The 19,597-nt window shown below is 41.5% G+C and overlaps 1 protein-coding gene across 5 annotated transcripts in view; it reads right to left on the bottom strand.

Annotated features, from left to right (window-relative positions):
- Positions 1 to 1,466: 1,466 nt before the first annotated feature.
- GANC (glucosidase alpha, neutral C) overlaps positions 1,467 to 19,597 on the bottom strand; it is a 77,479-nt gene continuing 59,348 nt past the window's right edge. For 3 of the 5 annotated variants that reach the window (XM_059704273.1, XM_059704264.1, XM_059704285.1), the window contains 5 exons: positions 12,681 to 12,755; positions 9,376 to 9,489; positions 8,052 to 8,164; positions 3,687 to 3,790; positions 1,467 to 3,106 (listed from right to left, as the gene is read on the bottom strand). In XM_059704273.1, the coding sequence (XP_059560256.1) occupies positions 2,997 to 3,106; positions 3,687 to 3,790; positions 8,052 to 8,164; positions 9,376 to 9,489; positions 12,681 to 12,755 (516 nt within the window). In that variant the 3' untranslated portion in view covers positions 1,467 to 2,996. Of the gene's footprint in view, positions 3,107 to 3,686; positions 3,791 to 8,051; positions 8,165 to 9,375; positions 9,490 to 12,680; positions 12,756 to 14,772; positions 15,038 to 19,597 lie in introns of those variants that run through there. The other 2 variants (XR_009453832.1, XR_009453838.1) reach the window with 2 other exon arrangements.

Here is a 19,597-nt window from a genome sequence, read left to right on the forward strand (position 1 = left end):
CTCCTCCATCTGCAACGGTTCCTCAGGCCAGTTTTTGTGCCTTCACATTCCTCAATTTTGGTTTGTTTATTATAAGTTTTACTTAAAGGAAACCATTAAGTAAACATTAATAAAAACATTGTTATATATATATATATATATATATATATATATATATATATATATATATATATATATATATATATATATAGTTATTTTAATAGTTGCATAATATTCTACTGTATGAAAGGGCTATATTTAACCAATCCTGTGTTAAAGGACATTTACCTTGTTTATAGTTTTCCACAGTATAAACCAAATTACAATTAGTAGTTCTGAGCAATGTATGGGTTTTATGGGTGGAATTACTGGGTTAGAATATGCAAATTTAAAATTTTGGTACAATTGCTGGATTGCCATGCTGAAAGATTATACTTATTTAAAATTCCACCATAATTCACAAGAATGCCTATGCCCCACACATTAGCACTGGACATTTTTACTTTTAATCTTGGCTAACTAGACCAAATAAATCATTTATTTGATTATTAATGAGGCTGAACATCTTTCATGCTGTTTAAATTTCTTTTGTGAATTGCTTTTGCCCATATTTTTATTGGAAAGTTTCTGTTTTGTTTTTTCCTTTATTTTATTTTTCCCCATCACCATTTATCTCCCCTATACCCTCCCCCACCTTGCTCCTTCCTTTACCCCCAAACAGTTTCTGTTTTAAAGTGATTTGTCAACTCATTACTTGGCATTTAAGTCTTGAGGGAAAGACACATTATGCATTCACTTTAGAGCTTTGTTTGAAGCTCTGTTGAAATGGTTCTAGTTTCTTACATAAAACCAATTTCCTGAGAAAACACACGAAGATCTAGAGGGTAATAGAACAGCTGTTGGCCAACTCAGCCCCACATAGCTCTCTGGTACATACCTTCAGAAATAGGAGGTGGGTAAAATGTGAGAAACAATAAAAGCAGAAAATGATGAAAAACACACAGGCTACATTTCTCTCCACTCAATGTCTCTGGTTAAGTGTTTCAGTATAGTTCTGGGTCAAGACAGAGCAGTTCCTCACTAACTTATTCTGGTAGTTCTTGTTTCTTTCTTTCCTCCAAAAAGATTTTAAATGGAAGGACAGATATACAATAGATGTTGATCTGAATGTAGGTCTTAGTTATTTAGGTTTAAATGCTATTAAAACCCATCATTTATATTAGGTAAGAGCACCTAGTTTTCAGGCAAGGGAAATTTGAAGCTGGGAAATGAAACTTAAGCTAATGTTGGCTTCTTCCTTTCTCCTTAATTGCAAAACTTACAGAAATAGGAGCAAAAAATCTGCATATATCTACGTAAGCTTATATATGGTGTAAAACTCAAATCGCAACTGATACAATGAAATATGTCCACAAGGAAATGCATAATGTTTACTACTTCTAAAGAGAAGAGTCCTTTGTCAGAAAAGTAAATCAGAAACAAATATATTCAATTCTCACTTTTTAATCAATCAAATTCACCAGTTAACCAGTTACAGTCAATACTTACTGAAAGCCAAGTGTAATGGTACTCTGGCAGATATAAGAGAAATATAACATGCTGTTGAGGGACATACTATCTAGCAGGGGAAAAGGCAGACAAATCTGAAACATTAGGTAGGGGACAATCCCTGAGAATGCCAAGGTAGAGCACATATTGTAACTGGGGCAGGATTTCAGAGAAGGGGAAGTCACTACTCATGGGGAGTGGGGGTGTCTGGCGTAGTTAGAGAGGCTTAGTGATAAAGCAGGATTTGAGTTGGGCCTGGACAGGTGGTCAGATGGTGAGATATGCATAGGCAGAGGGAAGGGGGTGGATATGGGGGCCCAGGGAACAGAAGGCACAGAAGTGACAGGTGACAAATCGCTGAGTGAGGGGGAGTGCTGAAGACGTGAGGCTGCCCCAACAGATGCTGTGCAGGCAGCTGGAAGTCACTGAGGTCTCCAGAGCAGGGAGCACCCTGACGGACAGGTAGGCTGTAATGTTATATCCCACATCAAGCTGTTCTAGAGCCAGAAGCAAAAGGAGAACTCAGTAATACTGATTCTATACTATCTGTATTTAAAATGTTGATATTTTGTTAATTATGGATTTTTTGCATTAATTTTGAGTTTTAAAATGTTGCATTTAAATATGATTTATTTTGATTACTATGGTTTTTTTGTGTCACACATTTCTTTGTGCCCAAGGTAAGTGCCTCACTGGCTTTACCCTGGTCAAAGCCATGTGTTCTATTTGTACAGTTCAGTGATGGGGACATGGGTATTTACTTTATTATTATTATTAATTATAGCTTAAATATTCTTTTGCTTAGTAGACAGTATTTAATAAAAACAATTAAGATAAATTAAAATTTTGAGATTAATTTGGAACTTTGGTGCCCAAAAAGCATGACTGAGAAAAGAACCCTTTGTACTCCTGAGTCAATCTCTAGAGAGAATTACTCCCTGTTGCTATAGTACATGCAGTGCAGGCAGAAAAGGGTTGTTTTTCCCACCTCTAAGGGGTTGAAAGATACTGTGGGGGATCCTGGAGGCTACTGCTCACTTGGAGATAGGCCTCAAGCAACTCAGCTGCTCTAGCCAGAGTGACTGTGCTGCATGGCTAGAGACCAGCAGCCATGAATGGGCCACACTCTCATGGAAAAACCCATCCTGCCATGCTCAAGGAGAAGCCACTCACTGGGCCCAGTGCTGACAACAGGGCCACAGCCTAAGAAGCAGTGAAAGGTACATGAACTCTAATAAACGTCTCAGGGCTCCTTGCATCTAGGAGAAGAGATGGTATTTTGACGCAAGGAGTATTAATAATATGTCTAAAAATGTAAAACCTGAAATCTATTGTTCAGTAGTAAACTGATGACTAATGAAGGATTTTTTTGAGCCAATTAATGGGTAGCACAAATCTCAAAAAAGGCCAAGGGAGAGGCTGAAGGGTGCAGGCTGCTCCCTGTACTCGTCACCAGATGCACTTCTCTGTCACTTAATGTGGACCTCCCAGTCAGTGCCAATGTTCAGCGAGAGGTTCTCCAGGCTCAGGGTGGATGTTCCGGCACAATACGTAAAAGCCACAGGCTGATCTTTACCATCTGAATATCAAGACAATAAAAGGGAAAGTTTGATGAACATCTAGGAGAGAAAATTTCTTTCCTTGTATCTGAAATCTTTCTGATTTTGTCATAAAACTTTATTCCCTACTTAGGAGAATTTTACCTACAATTTTTACCCATGGACTTTTAAATATGAAACACTCCCATGGTTTGAATGCAAGATCAGTTGAAAATAAAGTGTAAGGAACAAAGTGGTTTGTCTAAGAAATTCAGTATGTTAGAAAGGATGTATCTCAACCTATGCCCTTTAAGAAATTCCATAAACACAAGTAGGGCTTCAGATATCTACAGTTTAACAAAAATAGTCAGAGAAGCCACACTATTATTTCAAGCCCAAGTTAATTTCCCTTAGAAAAATATCAACAGCTTATAGTGTGCAGAAAGACCAGCTGATGAAGAGAGGCAGGCTTGCCTTGCTCCCTCTGGATAGCAGTATATTTGACCTCTACCAGGAAGTGTAGAGTCCACTTGGCTAAGACATTACGTCAGTTTTAGGGCTAATCACCTCTTCACCTTAGATATTTCTATGTTTACAAAAATAAATGGTTTGTTTCCTCACCAGATGAGTGGGTGGTCACAGAAGATGGCTGCTTCTTGAGGCCTAGGACAAAGATCTGCTCCACCACACACTTGCTGGTATAATGACCCTTCTCATCAGCACAACTGAAACAAATATACATAGCATTAGGAAAAGAAGAGAAAGAGGGGTTTGGACTGGTTACTAGGCCCAACATCCCCAGACTTTTAGTTACCCTTCCTCCTTTTCCTAGGGAAGCCTGAACCATATAGTTATCATATTTACTAGGAAGAAAGGATGGAAACAGGTGACGCTACATGCTGAGGGCTAAGTAACCAGTAGCTAAACCAATGTCTCTTTTTAAAGAAGTCATTTGGAGAGAAATCAGCTAAGGACACTGAAGTCATAAATGTGACTTGGATATAGCAATCAAATAGTAAGAAATCAAATACTTGTTGAATGGTTGAATAAATGGGACTAATGGGAACTTAAATATAATTTTTTTTCCTTAAGAGAGGGAAGGAAAGAAAGATGGAGGTAATAAGGAAGAGAGGTACATGGAGTGATTGAAAAAAATTATCCAGGGGACTCCGGATCAAAATGGTGATATAAAAGGTTCCTGAATTTCCCTCCTCCCATAGATGAACCAAATGTAAAGCTATACATGGAGCAAGTCCCTTTGAGAGATATCCAGAAACTAGCTGACTGACTCCTACACATACAGTGACTGAAAAAATACCCACATCAAAACATGTAGGAATGGCTGAGACACACTCTCTCCATAACCCCCAACCCCAGCACAGTGCCATATAATTGGTAGAGAACCCCAACTCCCAACTTCTCCCTGAGGAATGAAGGATCTGGACCATACTTCTAGACCCAACTTTTAAGTCCCCCACCTGAGGATTAGGCCCCCAAATCACCTAACTCTGATAGCCAACAGTGTTTATGTTCACAAGTTCTACAGGGTTATATCAAACAAAGAATGGGTGTGCTGTGGCTATCCCCTCAGGACTCAGCACAGAGGGAGCAGGCAAAAACACCCATTTCCCAATTTCTTCCCGGAAGAGGTATGACTACAAATTTTTACAGCTACTGCCTGGGGGTCCAGCTTCTAATCAGCCTGCATCTAAGTGCTGACTGCACTCCCCTCTTTGGGTCACTGATGGGTCTTGGTACATCCTCAACTACTGGCAGCCACTAAGAGCAAAGATGGCCGCTTGGATAATCACAAAAGCTTGAGAAGCAACCAAAGGCTCAGGCTGGGCTGATTGATGAAATTCATCTCCTACACAAAACCAATCTATATTAGAACTGAAAGAGGTAGATGTTTTATCTAATGTGCAGAACCAACACAGAGAATCAAGGAATATGATGAAACAAGGGAGTATCTTCCAAACAAAAGAACATGATTAGTCTACAGAAACTGACCTTAATGAAATAGAGATGTTATTTACATGGTAGAGAGTTCAAAATAATGGTCATAAAAATACCAATGTCTGATTGCAAACTATATTACAAAGCTATAGTTATCAAAACAGTATGGTATTGGCATAAAAACACACATCAATCAATGGAACAGAATAGAGACCCCAGAAATATAAAATAGGGAAAGGATAGTCTCTTCAATAAATGGTTTTGGGAAAACTGGATATCCGCATAAAAATAATAAATAAATAAATAAATAAATAAATAAATAAATAAGAAAGAAAAAGAAAAGAAATTGGACCCCTATCTTTCACCATACACAAAAATCAACTCAAAATTGGTAAAGATTTGAATGTCAGACCTGAAACCATGAAACTACTACAAGAAAACATAGTGAGTAAGCTCCTTGACATTGGTCTTGGTGATGATTTCTTCTGGACTTGACACAAAAAGCAAAGGCAACAAAACCAAAAATAAATGTTACTACATCAAAAGCACAACAAAGGAAACCATCAACAAAATGAAGAGGCAATCTATGGAATAGGAGAAAATATTTGTGAACCACATATCCAAAAAGGATATGTCCAAATATATAATTAACATCCAAAATATAATAGGAACTCATGTAACTCAATAGCAAAAAAAAATATATATAATAATAATAATAATAAAATAAAATAACCCAATTAAAATTGGCAAAGTACTTGAGTAGGTATTTTTCCAAAGAAGACATATGACTGGCCAACAGATGTATAAAAAGGGGCTCAATATTACTTATCATCAGGGAAATGCAAATTGAAACCACGATGAGATGTCACCTCACACCTGTTAGTATTCTAATTATCAAAAAGACAAATGCTGGTGGAAATGTGATGAAAAGGGAACCCCTGTACATTGTTACTGGGGATGTAACTCATATGACTGCTATGGAAAACAGTATGAATGTTCTTCAAAATATTAAAAATAGAACTACCATATGATCCAGCAACTCCGCTTTTGAGTATATATTTGAAGGAAATGAAATAAGTATCTCAAAAAGATATCTATCCTCATGTTCACTGTAGGATTATTCACAATAGCTAAGGTATGGAAACAATCTAAATGTCTGTCAATGAATGAATGAATCGAGAAGATGTGGTATCTATCTATATCTATACTAATAATAGAGGAATATGCAAATTGTTCAGGATGCCATCACAGTAACCGTAATGACTGAACAGCAGGCTACATGGGGTGAGAAGGCCAGCAGGGGGGTTAGTGAGGGACAATCAAATGACTGAACAGCAGGCTGTGTGGGGCGACCAGGCTGGTGGGGGGGGCAGTTGGGGGTGACCAGGTCAGCAGGAGGGGCAGTTAGGGACGATCAGGCTGGCATATGGGGGCAGTTGGTGGTGACCAGGCTGGTGGGGGGGGCAGTAAAGGGTGACTAGGCCGGTGGGGGCGGGGAGTTGGCAGTGACCAGGCCGGCAGGGGGGGCAGTTAGGATCGGGCCTAAACCGGCAGTCGGACATCCCCTGAGGGTTCCCAAATTGGCAAGAGTGCAGCCATGAATTTTGTGCACTGGGCCTCTAGTATATATATAAAACCCTGTTATGCAAATAGACCAAACGGTGGAACCAACCAAACAACCGGTTGCCATGATGTGTGCTGACTACCAGGGGGCGTGCATGGAACATGGCGGGTGCTGGCAGCAGGTGCAGAGTGCAGAACATGACGGGCATCAGCCATGGTGGGATGGTGGAGCAAGTGAGCAGGGTCACCAGACCAAGATGGGGTGCCAGTTGCTGTCATCGGGGTGAGCCTCTGGTTGTTACTGAAAATTCTTTGCTCCTGTGCACCGTGGTCCTGCCTGGTGCTTGCACCTGCTGCTGGAGCTGGCCCCTCTCGCACCTGCTGCCAGCACCAGAGTTGCTGCTCGCACCTGCTGTTGGCGCCCGGCACTGGCCCTGATCATTTGGTGCCATCAGCAGGTGTGAGCGGCAGCTGTCAGTCCTGATCGCCCCTCAGGGCTTCTCCAACTCCCCTTGCTCCTAAGGGGCAATCGGGGCCAGCAGCCACTGCTCACACCCACTGACAGCACCGGCTCCTCTTGCACTGGCTGCTGGTCAATTGCTCTGCGCTGTCAGTGGGTGCGAGTGGGGCCGATGCTGTCAGCGTGTGGGAGCAGTGGTGGCAGGAGCGGGACTGCCAGCAGACAGGGGACTTGGGGCTACAGTGGGAGGGGCCGGGTTGGGGCGTGGAGGATGGGCCAAGACCCGCCCCTGTGCCCACCGCAGCCTCACGGCCCACAGTGCTTTTCAAGGTGCACAAATTCGTGCACTGGGCCCCTAGTATATACATAATAGAATATTATTCAGCCTTAAAAAAGATGGGTATCCTGCCATTAATGACAACATGGATAAATCTAGAGGGCATTTTGCTAAGAGAGGCCAGATAGAGAAAGACAAATACAGGATGGTACCATTTATATGTGGAATGTTTTAAAAAAAAGTTAAACTCATAGAAACAGAGAGTAGAATGGTGGCTGCCTAGGGATGGGAGGTGGGTGAAATAGGGAGAGGCTGATTAAAGGGTACAATCTTTCAGTTATAAGATGAATAAGGTCTGAGGTTCTAATGTATAACCTGGTGACTATATTGATACCATGTTATATAATTGAAACTTGCTAAGGCAGCAGAACTTGTGCTCTCATCAAAAACAGGTAAATGTGTGAGGTGACAGATGTATTAATTAACTCTGTGGTGGATCCTTTCACAATGTGTACATATATCATCATGTTGTACACTTTAAATATGTTATAGTTTTATTTGTCAATTATACCTGAATGAAGCTGAAAAAAAGTAAAGAAAAGCACTCCATAAATGGCTTTCATCATTAACTTATTAAATTGTATCTTAAAATATCAGCTGTGTATTTGAGGATAGCAAAAGAATAACATAATTTACTTCAGAAAACACACAGATTTTTAGCTGTCATTACCTGTTGCTCAAAACACCTGAACAGAAACAAAACTTTCTGTGTAAGAATTGCTGCTTTTGGAGGTATTGGAAGGAATGGCCATCATCGAGATACAATTCACCCACCGCAGAACCCTAGAGAGTGGATCCAGGTAGAGAATGTGGTTATATAATAGTTTTCTGGGGAAAGGAGGCCATGCCCTAAAGGGAAATAACAGACTTAAAAATTTGTGAAAAATTATGGTGAACATATGCTTAATATTCAAGCTATACAAAGTAGTCATACAATCAATACCTATTAGTGAAATAATATAAATAAGGAAATCACATAAGAGGAGCACAAAGAGTTAGGCCTTCTTGAAAGAAATTTAAACCCGAAGTATGGTCAGTGGCATAGGTGGCTTCTCTGAAAATAGGATCCTCAAATGTGATAACAGGTCATAAATGAAACTGAAGTTAAAAAAATTAGTATATAATGGATGAGATCAACTCTCTTTAGTAGACACTCCATGAAGGGAATGATATCTATTTCCTACTTTTTTTAGTAGGAGGAGTCCCTTTGCATGTCGTTCAATGTCACAGCACTCCACATGGCAGCTTACTGTTTTGGACAATGCTTGATGTGCTATGGATCTTGAGTCTCTTGTATTTTATTCTGTGGCCTCTTATGTGCCTGAAGGCCATAGTTTGGCCCAATAAAACATGCCTAAGTGAAACAGATGGAAAAGAAGGATGTAAAAAAAAGAAAGCTGAATTATTTTATAATACTTGCATGAGTAAGAAGTTGTGTTTGGTACTGCATTTGGGCAAATGGATAGGAGAGAAATCTGCTTTCTCATTTTGGCTTAAAAGTACAGATCGATCCTTCCAGGCTTTACCCATGGAGATTTCAGTTGTTTGAGCCATCTGATGAGAACAGAAGTCATTGTGTGTGTGTGTGGGCGGGGGGGGGGATGCGGGGGGCGGGGGAAGCGGGGGTGTCCCCAAAATGTTGTACTGATACAGAGACCTTTTTACAGAAGACTGAGTTTCAGGGACAGGCTGCTTAGGCCCCAGTTACCTTTCAGACCAGTGGAATCAATGCCAAGTTGCAAATCACCAAAGGTCACAGTACCTCAGAAGAAATTTCTATCATTTCTAGTTCTCAGAGCTCCTTAAAGAACAGCCCCAGGCAAGTCAGACAAGTTAGACAATGATTCAGAAATGATTAAAAACTTTGATTTCTAGATAAACATCTGAAGCACCTATCCCATAGATGGGGTTCACCACTTTTACACAGTGTCACACACTCAAGAGGCTACCACTAGTAACAAATGAAATGTGTAAAGGTAACATTTTCCAAATACCTTAGTGCTTAGAGCCACCCGGAGTCCATATGGGGAATCAGTCATCCAGCCTGTGGATTTTCCTATAGTTGTCTTTATAGGCACTACACTTCCACCTCGTTGAAACACTGGTATCTATAACAGAGCGACACTCTCAGGGAAGGAGCTTTCATAGAAGGCAATTTCAAAGTAGAATTAAAAAATGTTTCATTGTACAAGACTCACATTCCTTACACGTATGGATTCAAAGCCAATATAAATTTATGGGGGCCCTGGCATTAAAAGGAATAGAGTTCAAACACTAAACAAACTTCTCACCCTTCATCAATTTATTACCTGTTCTGCCTATCCTATAAGTAGCCTCTCCTGGTTTATATCTTTAATTTTGCTGTCAATATAATAGACATGTCTATTTCTAGAGCCCTGCTAAAGAGTGATTTTTTCTGTCTGTATACGTAGGCCCAGATGTAGATGTGTGTAGATAAAAGATGGTTCTTCATTTGTTTGTGGAAGGTGACTTTTGTTCTTATTCATTACAACCTATACCAGTGATGGCGAACCTTTTGAGCTCGGTGTGTCGGCATTTTGAAAAACCCTAACTTAACTCTGGTGGTGTCACATATAGAATTTTTTTGATATTTGCAACCATAGTAAAACAAAGACTTATATTTTTGATCTTTATTTTATATATTTAAATGCCATTTAACAAAGAAAAATCAACCAAAAAAATGAGTTCATGTGTCACCTCTGATACGCGTGTTATGGGTTCGCCATCACTGACCTATACCCTCTTGCTCCCTGATTTCCTGGATCATCAGGATGAATGATTCAATTCTGAGGATAAATTTGTGAAACTTCTGTTATAGAAGCCACCAAGGGCACTTTAAGTGACTCTAATAACAGGATTGGAGGCATGACCCATACCTCCGGGTCTTCTGGAATGCCATTCCCAGCACAGAAAGCCCAGCCCGTGTCCTGTCTTCCAGGGAGCTTTCTCTGTAAGAAAGCTCCCTGGATCACCAAAGGGAGTGAACTTTGCTCTGAGTAAATACAAGCAGGGAGAAGAGTACAAGAGTCTCAATGAAGCTGGGAGTGAGGGTGGAGTAGCTAAGATGCCCACCCTCTGCTTGACTTGCCGGTGGCAGCAAGAAGTAAAGCACATCTATCTTCCCAACCTCATCAGCCAATCTCGTTTCTTCCCCTCAAAGAATGAGGTAGTAAGTTAGTGTGAAATGGGATCTAGTCTCAGTTCTACCATAATCTAGCCACAATCCTGGACAAGTTCACCTCTCTGAACCTCGGTGTCTTTACCTGTAAACATGAGAGACTGGAGTAAATGCAAGTTAAGGTCTCTTCTAGGTCTGAAAGTTGACATCTGAAATCATTTTCTTTATAATGAAATTCATATTGCTACTGATAATTAAATGAAAATAACATCGATACCTATTTGTTAATCTTCACACTACTTAGGGATTGTGGTGATGGTGGTGATTCAGCTGCAGGAGCCACCTTCCCTTCAGAAATTCTATCCAGATGGGCCACTTTGATTCTAACATCATAACTGATTGCATTATCTTGGGCCTAGAGGTCCAGGGTTATTGCCGGGGTCCAACCCCAGCGGGTCCAGGGGTTCCCCATAGGTGTGGACGGAGTTGGCGAAGAAGGAATGACACAGAGATAGCGTTCAGTTGATCAGCAACCTAGCCAGGATCTCTAGCCCGGATCTCCAGAGAGGTTCTGCTTCGGATCTCCAGCGAGGTTCTGTAGCCATGTTCCCTCACTAGGTTCTCCAGCCAGGTTCCTCCGGCATGCTCTCTCCAGCGAAGTTCTTCTGTCTCTAGGCTCCGTGTAGGTTCTGTCTTCTTGATTCTGTTCTAAGTTCTGAGAGTTTCTGTCTTGTTACAACTGTATTTATACCAGTTGATTCAATCCTATCAATCTCTATTACAAAGGTTAGGGCGTTTCTTATCTCCATTCCAGGGAGAAAAGATTATGTAGTTTAAGCATGATTGTTCGTAGTTAAAGGGATTAATTACCCGCCTGGCACTTAGTTGAGGGGTTTTATTCCCTCCCTAACTTCAGGGGAAATCCCTACCTGGGGATTCAACCTTTCTCGGAGAGGAGACCTTGGTTAAAACACATAGTGCCAAGAAGGTGAGCAAACATATTAAGAACAGTATGCCATATATGCCAGGTCCCTTGAAACAGCAAGCATGGACCAGCTCCCGGCAGGTTATAATTCAAACATGTTTTTTGACTTGGTCCAGTAGAAGGACATTCTGTATGTCATGTGTGGTAACTACCATGTTTGCTTTCTGTGTTCAGTGTTATTATTTTTCTTAGACATATACATGTAAATATATGGGAAAGAGTTGTTTGTACTTTATGTTTCATCAGAGTATGCTATTTTTACACTTTTCTCATATTTTTACAGCTTTATTGAAGTAATTCACATGCCATACAAGTCACCCTTTTAATGTATATATAGTTAAATGGCTTTTAGTATATCCAGAGTCATGCAACCATCACCATAATGAATTTTAAAACACTTTTATCACCCAAAAAAGAATCCCTGTGCTCATTAGCAGTCACTACCCATTACTCCCCGAATTCTCTCCTTTCCCCAGCCCTAAGCAACCACTAATCTACTTTCTGTCTCCATATGTCCATGCCATTTTGTAGGACTCTAATATCCTTGGTTCTTTCTATGTAGGCACATGTTATGGACTGAATGTCTGTGTCCCCCCAAATTCATATGTTGAAGCCCCACCCTCCAATGTGGCTGTACACATTTGGAGACAGGGCCTTTACAGAAGTAATTAGGGTAAAGTGAGGTCATAAGAGTGGGGCCTTGATCCTATACCTCACTCTCCCTCTGCCATATGAGGACACAGCAAGATGGCAGCTGTCTCCATGTCAGGAAGAGAGTCCTCACCAGGAACTTAATTGGTTGGCACCTAATCTAGTACTTTTGCCACCAGAACTATGAGATATTAAATTTCTGGGTTTTTGTTTGTTTGTTTGTTTGTTTGTTTTTAAGAGAGAGAAGAAGGGAGAGGGAGACAGAGAAACATCTATATGAGAACTAGTATCACTTGGCTGCCTCCTGCACACTTCTTACTGGGGATGGAGCCTGATACCCAGGCATGTGCCCCGACCAGGAATCAAACCGACAGCCTTTTGGTACACAGAACAACACCCAAGCAACTGGCCAGGGCAATACATTTCTATTTTTTAAGCCAACCAGTCTATGCTATTTTGTTATGGCAGTTCAAGCAGGCTAATACAGTACAACAGGTAAAAATAACAGTCTGAAAACAACTTACAGTGTCCAAGGCTACTGGGATCTTCACAGTACATGCTCCTTCCCAAGAAGCAAATGTCTTAGAGTCATACCAGATCTGGAAAGGAACATACCCCAGTGAAAAAGAGCGTATGAGCAACTCTGCTCACAATCTTTTTTTAAATTAAATCTTTATTGTTCAGATTATTACATTTGTTCCTCTTTTTCCCCCCCATAACTCCCCTCCACCCAGTTCCCACCCCATCCTCTGCCCTCACTCCTCACCCACTGTCCTCATCCATAGGTGCACGATTTTTGTTCAGTCTCTTCCTGCATCCCCTACACCCCTTTTCCCCCCAAGAATAGTCAGTCCATTCTTTTTTTATTCCCCTGATTCTATTATAATCACCTGTTCATTCTGTTCATCAGATTATTTATTCACTTGATTTTTAGATTCACTTGTTGATAGATGTGTATTTGTTGTTCATAATTTGTATCTTTACCTTTTTTTTCTTCTTCCTCTTCTTAAAGGATACCTTTCAGCATTTCATATAATACTGGTTTGGTGGTGATGAACTCCTTTAGCTTTTTCTTATCTGTGAAGCTCTTTATCTGACCTTCAATTCTGAATGATAGCTTTGCTGCATAAAGTAATCTTGGTTGTAGATTCTTGGCATTCATCACTTTGAATATTTCTTGCCACTCCCTTCTGGCCTGCAAAGTTTCTGTTGAGAAGTCAGCTGACAGTCCTATGGGTACTCCCTTGTAGGTAACTGAGTTTCTTTCTCTTGCTGCTTTTAAGATTCTCTCTCTGTCTTTTGCTCTTGGCATTTTAATTATGATGTGTCTTGGCGTGGTCCTCTTTGGATTCCTTTTGTTTGGGGTTCTCTGCGCTTCCTGGACTTGTAAGTCTATTTCTTTCACCAGGTGGGGGAAGTTTTCTGTCATTATTTCTTCAAATAGGTTTTCAATATCTTGCTCTCTCTCTTCTTCTGGCACCCCTATAATTCGGATGTTGGTATGCTTGAAGCTGTCCCAGAGGCTCCTTACACTATCCTCGCATTTTTGGATTTTTTTTTCATTTTGCTTTTCCGGTTGGGTGTTTTTTGCTTCTTCATATTTCAAATTGTTGACTTGATTCTTGCAATCCTCTAGTCTGCTGTTGGGAGACTGTATAATATTCTTTATTTCAGTCAGTGTATGCTTAATTTCTAGTTGGTTCTTTATCACAACATCGAGGGTCTCATTAAATTTCTTGTACATCTCATTAAGTTTATTGGCGGTTTCTAGAAAATTATTGAAAGACCTTAAAAGTGTGGTTTTGAACTCTATATCCAGTAGTTTGCTTTCCTCCATTTCTGTCATTTGTCTCTTGTTTCTTTGTCTCCGCATTTTTTATTTTTATGCTTCCCTGTGTTGATAAAGTGGTTTTTCTGTGCTAAGTGTTCTCTAGGGCCCAGTGGTTCAGCCTCCCCAAATACCTGAGGAGGACACTCTTGGTGCACCCCCTTGTGGTCTTTGTGCACAGTCTTGTTGTAGTTAAGCCTTGATTGTTGTAGTTAACACTGGGAGGAGTTGACCTCCAGGCCAATTGGCTGTGAGAATCAGCTGTGTCTGCAATTGGAGAACTTCTGTGCTGGAGATACTCCTCCGGGGCAAGATTTGCTTCAATGGGGCTTTGGTGCTTACTGGGTCTGCCCCCTGAGTGTGTCCTTTAAGGGTCCAAGAAGCTGCAAACTGGATGATCCCACTCTGACCTCTGGGTTTCCTGGCTCCTGGATCTCTAGGGAGGTGCTAATCTAGCCTTTGCCTGAGGCTACCCAGCAAAAGCCTCCGTGCAGGGCTTGGGCGGGGTGGGTCCCACGGGATCAACAGGGCGGGGCGAGCAGTTATGGCTGCTCTCAGTCCTGCCCTCAGAGGGTCTGCTTCTTAGTGTCCCGGTAATCGCTGCAAGCACCTCCGATAGAAAGCTGCCCTCGAGTTCCAACCAATTCCAGACAGTCCCGCTTCTCCCATATGAATCTGGGTCCCTAGAGACTCGCCCAGAACTGGAGCTCAGAGCCTGAGACTCCCTCCCGATTGAAAACGACAATCGTGCCCTCAGCTGCCAGCCCGCTCTGTGTGCGCCTCTTTACCTTAGTATTTTACATCCGCATCGCACCTCCTCTGAGTCCCGGTATGCTTTTCTCTTTCCTTCTAGTTGTAGAATTTCCACTCAGCCAGCCTTCCTGTGGTTCTGGATAATGTCCGTTCGGTCTTTTAGTTGTATTTTTGAAGTGGTTGTGCGAGGCAGCAAACTCAGGTGTTTACCTATGCCACCATCTTGGTTTCTCTGCTCACAATTTTATTATTCAGTAAAACACTCATTTATCTTGATTTCAAATACATGTAACCAGAAAGCTAAAATAAGTATAATTTTAAAAATCTTGAGTAGAAGTTAGGAAGGACACATACTTTTAAGAAGATCCCAAAAGACTAACCTACTAATGTGACAGATTAATTTGACTAAAAGGCCACTCATTTGCCCATCCATCCATCCATCCATCCTAAAGTTATCAATTAAATAACCTGCCATGTGCCTAGCAACGCGAGGTAAACATGAGTGAACAGAAAGAGGCAGTTCCTGACCTCATGGATTTTACAGTCCAGTTGGCTTATAAGAACTTAATGTGTCTATTAGTAAAAAATATGATGAAGGAGAGAAGGAAACAACAAAGAAGGAAAGCACATTGCAGGCAAATGAATGACAGATGAGGTGTGGAAAAAAGAAAGTGTCAGAGAAGGAAGCATCTCATAGAAAAACAAAAGGAAACTTGAATGACTACAATAGGATCAATTTTTTTTTTTTTTTTACAAAGTACAATTCAGGGATGAGGTTCAAACTCTTATCTGGGATTTCTGTCAAGGGGGTTTAGTTGTTGAGGTACCAAAGAGGTACTATAAAGCAATTTGATGGGCTAAATCAGTGGTTCTCAACCTTGGCTGCACATTAGAATCACCTGGGAATCTTTTTAAAATCCTGATTTCTGGGCCGCATCCTCCGGAAATTCTGTTTCTTTGTTACTAATGTTGTGGCTTCACCCCATAACAAAGAAACAGAATTTCCAGAGGATGAGGCCCAGAAATCAGGATTTTAAAAAGATTCCCAGGTGATTCTAATGTGCAGCCAAGGTTGAGAACCACTGGGCTAAATCCTTAAGAAACCATCAGCATGAAAACAAAAACCCCTTTTTCTCTCTTCGAATCCAGCCACAGAGCCTCCTTCACAAGTTCACGTCCTGGGATTATCACATCCTTTATATAGCTGGGCTGTTGCGTCTGTCACTGTCCTGCTGTGAATGTGAGAGCTGTGACTTTGCTATGATTAGCTACAGTGAACTCTTAATTCAACAGGATCAATCCCATCTCATCACAGGGTAGTATCCTTGGCTGGGTTCAATTTGCTAATGTTTTATCAAGTATTTCTGTGTCTGTGTTTATAAGGGATATTGTCTTAGGTTTCTTGTCTTGTAATCTTTCTTTGACGAATTCCAGTAGCTTTAAATAAAGAGATGGTGGGAGTAAAAGCTAAAAACAAAAAAAACACTGACTCAAATAAGATTTTAGAATTACCTGTCTACCACTTTTAGAACTAATTAGAATGAGAGGTAGAGAGTATTTTTGCTGGTGCCATATACGAAGATCTCCAACCTAGAAGGAGTTTAACTGGTATAAAAAACCATATAGACCAGACCTAAAGCTCAGTCACCACGCTCCTCACCCAGCAAGTATTTATCAAAGGCCTACTATGTGCCAAGAACCCATCTAGATTCTGAGGATGTAGCAGTGAACATAGATAAAAATAAGTCTTAAAACTGGAGAGCATTATGCTAAGTGAAATAAGCCAGTCAATGAAGGAAAAATACCACATGATCTCACTCATTCATGGATAATAGAGACCATTATAAACTTTTGAACAATAATAGATACAGAGGCAGAGCTGCCTCAAACAGATTGTCAAACTGCAGCGGGAAGGCCGGGGAGGGTGGGTGCAGGAGGTAGGGGGGTAAGAGATCAACCAAAGGACTTGTATGCATGCATATAAGCATAACCAATGGACATAAGACACCGGGGGATAGGGGAGGCTAGGGGACTGTCTAGGGCGGGGGGAAAAAATGGACACATATGTAATACCCTTTGTAATACTTTAAGCAATAAAAAAAAAAGAAAAAAAAGCTAACATTCTAATGGGAGAGAGTATAAACAAAACATCTAAGTAAATATACAGAATGTCAGGAGGTGGCACAATTTTGTGGAGAAAAATAAAGGATGAAGGAGGGCTGGACAGGAGCAGTCGGGGTGGTGTACAACCTTAAAGAGGTGGTTAGAGAAGACCTCGCTGGGAAGGAGATGTTCAAGGAAAGCCTTGAAGGAGAGAGAATGGGCCATACAGAGACATGGGGGAAATGACAGTGAGGGACCTTAGATATTTCCCTTGCACCCTGTGATGTGGTACTAGCCAACCAGTGAGGCAAATGTCTGGCAAGGAACGGCTTGGCTCTTCTACCCAGGCTTTGGGAAGATGTAGCAAGAGCAACAATTAGAGATGCTCTGGGGGATAGGGTGGAGGGGGTATATTACATAGTCACAACAATGTGCTTGCAATTATGACAGGCCATTTATAAACATGTATGGCCAAATCAGAAAGGAGGCTGGTTCCTCTCAACGGGAGCCTAGACTTTGTGAGAATCAACTGGAGAAACTCAGCAGAAAAGTTTGGCAGGGCAATTAAAAAAAAATCTTTATTGTTGAAAGTATTACATGTGTCCCCCTTTTCTCTCATTGCTGGTTGGCAGGACAATTTATTTAGCTGTTGTATTTGACCTTTTTCTCAAGTTTCTACTTGGCAAGGGAACCTCTGTAAAGAGCCCTCAGCTTCAGAATTGTAAATTCCGGGAGAAACCAAGGGCAAAGACCATACTTCATGAACCTTCTGGAGAAAAGTCTGGCTACTTCCTGATCCCTGAAAGGAGTGAATATTCCTGTCCATGGTAACAGATTTGACTCAAGTCAGGAGCTTGAGATGAGGAGATGATCTGGGATTGTCCAGGTGGGCCCTAAATGCCATTACATTTAAGAGAAAGAAGGAAGAGGAGACACAGACACACAGAAGAGAAGCACTGTGGTGATGGAGGGGTAGGCTGAAGTAATGCAGCTACAAGCCAAGGAACACCAAAGATTGTGGGGAGCCGCCAGAAGCTGGAAAGAGCCATGGAATAGATCGTTCCTCAGTGCCTCCAGAAGGGACCAACCCTGCTGACACCTTGATTTTGAACTTAAGCCTTCAGTACTGCTAGAGAATAAATTTTTGTCGTTTTAAGCCACTAAATTTGTGGTAATTTGTTACAGCAGCCTAAAGAAACCAATACAAAAGATGATATTTAAAGAGAACACATTAAACCATTTTATTCAACCTGAAAAAAAGGAACCAATGCAACAACCATACATGTAACGTTGGATGGAGGGAGAACACTGGCACTGGTTTCCTGGTGTTGTCATGACAGCACTTGACAATACATGAGCATTGAGCCTGCCTGGCTCAGCTACCTCACCATTACCTCAGTCCAAGAATAGCTTGCCATGACAGGCCCAGGTCAGTTCAGTATTCTTCATGGCTCTTCCCCATCTGCTGAAGCCTGTGGCAATGCTCCAGTGCTCATGGATCTGCTCCAGGGTCTGCCTCCTTCCTGCTCTCCATCCATAGACTCTTCTCCTAGTCTGACACCTCGAGTTTCTGCCCTGTCTCTTCTCCTAAGCCCCTTTGGATAGGTCAGTGATGGCGAACCTTTTGAGCTCGGCGTGTCAGCATTTTGAAAAACCCTAACTTAACTCTGGTGCCGTGTCACATATAGAAATTTTTTTGATATTTTCAACCATAGTAAAACAAAGACTTACATTTTTCATATTTATTTTATATATTTAAATACCATTTAACAAAGAAAAATCAACCAAAAAAAATGAGTCCGCGTGTCACCTCTGGCACGCGTGTCATAGGTTCGCCATCACTGGGCTAGATCCTTGGTTTGTCTCTGGAGACTGTTGCTCTTATCACCCTCGGCTGGCTGCTCTGCAGCCCTTTGGCTTATATCCACCTCTGCCCCTTGCCCTGCCTGGGTTCAGTGCCCAGGGCTCCAACAGGTCTAGGATTTTATACAGTGGCAAAGATCAATGACAATAACCAGTACAAGAGCAGAAAGTCACTGTTATTACTTTTTATCCACCTTGGTGAATGTCTGGATGTGGGGCGCGGTTACAGTGTTTGGCCAGGTGCAAGCCTCGGACTAATGAAAGGACAGGGTCCTCTCACTGCCATGTGCAAGTCCCAGCTGGAAGGGCAGGGCCCTCCCAGCACAATTACAGCCAACAGCTGTGGTTGTAAGCTTGAACCTATGGTCCGAACACGTGGCCCCACATGCCTTGTGATAGAGTTCAGGTGCATGTAGTTGAGTGGGGTTGGAACTCATGAGAATGCTGTAAACAACGTGATCACGCCCCTACTTTGCCTCGTGGCATCTGCTATAAAATAAAGACACGGCTTGTGGGCGCTGGCGCTGTCTCCTCATCAGGGAGCAGCGTCCCACCGAGACCCAGCTTTCATTCTCTTGTCTGTCTTTTCTCAATCCTTTCACCCCCCCACTCAGGATCACCTTTGGCCGTAACATCTGGAGACCAGCTTTTGGTGACAAAAACTCAGGATTCAGAGAGAGCCAGAACCAAAGAGCAAAGTCTTTTTATACTTGTTTTCCCTAGAGTTTGATACCTCATAGTAGACTAAAGATTTATTCCTACTTAAAATCTCAGTGTGTTTGTAAGGAGTCACACAAGTCAAAGTGTGAATATAAAGAACCATTCTAATCTACCTATTCAACTTTCTCCCTGCTCTTCCATTAAGTTTCTTGATCTCTGAATACAGTGGTTATG

Source organism: Myotis daubentonii, chromosome 1, assembly GCF_963259705.1.
Source record: "Myotis daubentonii chromosome 1, mMyoDau2.1, whole genome shotgun sequence".
Taxonomy (NCBI): Eukaryota; Metazoa; Chordata; class Mammalia; order Chiroptera; family Vespertilionidae; genus Myotis; species Myotis daubentonii.